This window comes from Coniophora puteana (assembly GCF_000271625.1).
Source record: "Coniophora puteana RWD-64-598 SS2 unplaced genomic scaffold CONPUscaffold_167, whole genome shotgun sequence".
NCBI lineage: Eukaryota > Fungi > Basidiomycota > Agaricomycetes > Boletales > Coniophoraceae > Coniophora > Coniophora puteana.
This window is the reverse complement of record NW_006913219.1, coordinates 22-2,361: the sequence shown is the minus strand read 5'-3', so window position 1 is coordinate 2,361 and position 2,340 is coordinate 22. Positions and strand designations below refer to the sequence as shown.

Sequence of the window (2,340 nt, the reverse complement as noted above, 5' to 3'; positions counted from 1 at the left end):
ACTAACTCAACCTTCAACAACTAACTGCCCGGTGAGTTCGCGCTTTCATAGACTTCTATGCTATACTCGCGATCGTCCTTTGTCAGGTTATGAGCCCCGCGGGGCGCGGCGGAGCCTAGTACCTCAAGGCGGCTTAGTATGCCATGGGGGGGAGTTATTCGCAACGGTTCATCCGAAGCGTTTCCCCCTTCGCCCACTGGTTAACACCAGGGCGGCAGGAATCAAGGGGACACCCTCCTGTCATGTGTGAAGGGCCTTTCCCACATCCGTGAGAACCCATGCACCTTTACCGGTTCGGGTCTCGAGCGGCTCTGGAGGTCTAGACCGCTAGTCTACCGCGGACTCGCCTGGGCATGATGTAATCCGTCTAGTGTACCCACGCTGACGTTATCCTAACCCCAGATTCATCAAAATGTCTACTTCTCATCAAACCGCTGCCCAGACCGCTGTCGGCATCTTTGCCGGCACCGACTTCCTGCTTTGGAAGCCCCGCATGGAGAACCATATCCGCGCCTCTGGCGCGGGTAGAGCGCTGCGCATGCCCCGCGCAGTCATGCTAGCCACCAATCCCTCTGAGGCCGAGATCAACAAGTGGGAGGACGCCAACGACACCGCGATCGGCAAGATCAGGGAGTGTGTCAGCCACGACATGAACCAGTTCATCTTGAACAACGACACGGCACTCCAGATGTTCGCCACACTGGAGGTGCGCGCAGGCGCGCAAGGGATCACGGCGGCGATCAACGAAATTAAGATCGCCCTCAACACCCAGATCCCGGCCGACACCGACCCCAACCCTGCTCTCGCCAAGATCATGGCGGCATTCTCTCGTTTCGCAGGTCTGGGTGGCGTCATAACCGACTCCACTCGGGCCGTCATACTTTTCTCGAAAATACCGGCTGGCTACGAGCCGCTCAAACACCAAATCAACAACTCCACGCAGCTCCTCACCAATCTGGCGACGAGCGACATCATCCAGGGCATGCAGGCATCCTGGGATCTGCGGTCCTCCGGACAGAAGAAAAAGAAGGTCACTCAGGTGAAGGAGGAGCAGGCCAACAAGGCCAGCTCCAGTACGAAGCAGTACAACGGCCAGTCGTCATCCGACGGCAAGAAGAAGCGTCCTTCCAAGAAGGAGCGCAAGGAGCACCAGGCGCAGCAGCAACAGCAGCAGCAACAGAAGCCGGCGGCCGCTAACGCGGCTTCGTCGTCGGCTCCTGCCAACGCGACGCCATCTCCGGCGCCGCAGAGTGCCGCACCCGCCGCTGCCAACTACTCGGCAACGTTTACAACGCCGGCTCCCGTCTACCACGTCGCGCACGTCGCTTCCGGGCCGTCTGGCCCCTCATACTCTCCACCGGTGTATTCCGCACCTACCCCCGATCCGCGCAAGCGGTCCCACCAACCCGCGACGGCCTTTCAAGGCCGCAGCAGCGCTCCGGCGCCCCCTCACGGAACCGCAGGCGCACTCAAGCGCCAGCGAGACCAGGGCATTGCGCCCACGTTCGAGGGAACGCGCGCCGAGTTGCCTGCGTTCGCGGGGGAGACGCCGCTTATTCAGCGGCTCTCCATGGGCCCCTCAGCGTCCCCGCCTCTGTCGGCTCGCATCGAGCCGGTAGAGGAGCCTTCTCGTAAGCCGTCGGTTACCCCTCCGCGCGCTTCTGACTCTGACCAATATGTGTCTGGGTTAGGTCCTCCCAAGCGCACCAAGTTCTCTGACTACAAGAAGCGTCAGAAGCTCGGTGACCGCCTCGCTGGCGGTGGTTCTTATGTCGACGACTCTGCGACCGGCCACAAGGGCTGGCTCAATGCGGAGGCGTACGCGGAGTACCAGCAACAGAAAGAGGACCTTCGCCGTTCCATGGCGCCCACCCCGGTCCAAGTCGCCGAGTATGGCTATGAGGACGACATTGAGGAGTTCGAGGGTATGTCGCTCAAGGAGCCGTCCGAACAGGGCGGAGAACGGGCGGTGTCACTCGATTGCGAGTCGATCTGGTGCGCAACCAGTTTTCTCGATGCCGCTGACAACGTATCTGGTGCTAAACCCTTTACAGGTGAACCATATGTAGTCGGTAGTTTTTCTTCGCATGTATCTGCAGACGTAATGAATGGACAATGTGTACATTCAAGTTCTCAGTGGTGTGATATCTGCATCGATAAGGCATTGGTCGTACGCGACACTGATCGTGAGAAATCTCTTCATGAAAAGTTGCATGCACGCTATCCTATTGGATGGGTGCTTGACTCAGGTGCATCTACGCACTTCACGTTCGAACTCTCGGATTTCTCCGAGTATGAGGAACTACCAGAGGAAGAGAAATTCACCGTCTCAACATCGTC

General features: G+C 58.9%; 1 protein-coding gene across 1 annotated transcript; it reads left to right on the top strand.

Moving 5' to 3' along the window:
• Window positions 1-412: 412 nt before the first annotated feature.
• On the top strand, window positions 413-2,025 carry CONPUDRAFT_160769 (uncharacterized protein; the record flags this gene model as incomplete). The annotated part of the gene is made up of 3 exons (XM_007777895.1): window positions 413-1,631; window positions 1,692-1,925; window positions 1,955-2,025. The coding sequence occupies 3 exons, from the start codon at window positions 413-415 to the stop codon at window positions 2,023-2,025; spliced, it is 1,524 nt and encodes a 507-aa protein (XP_007776085.1).
• Between the last annotated feature and the right edge of the window lie 315 nt (window positions 2,026-2,340).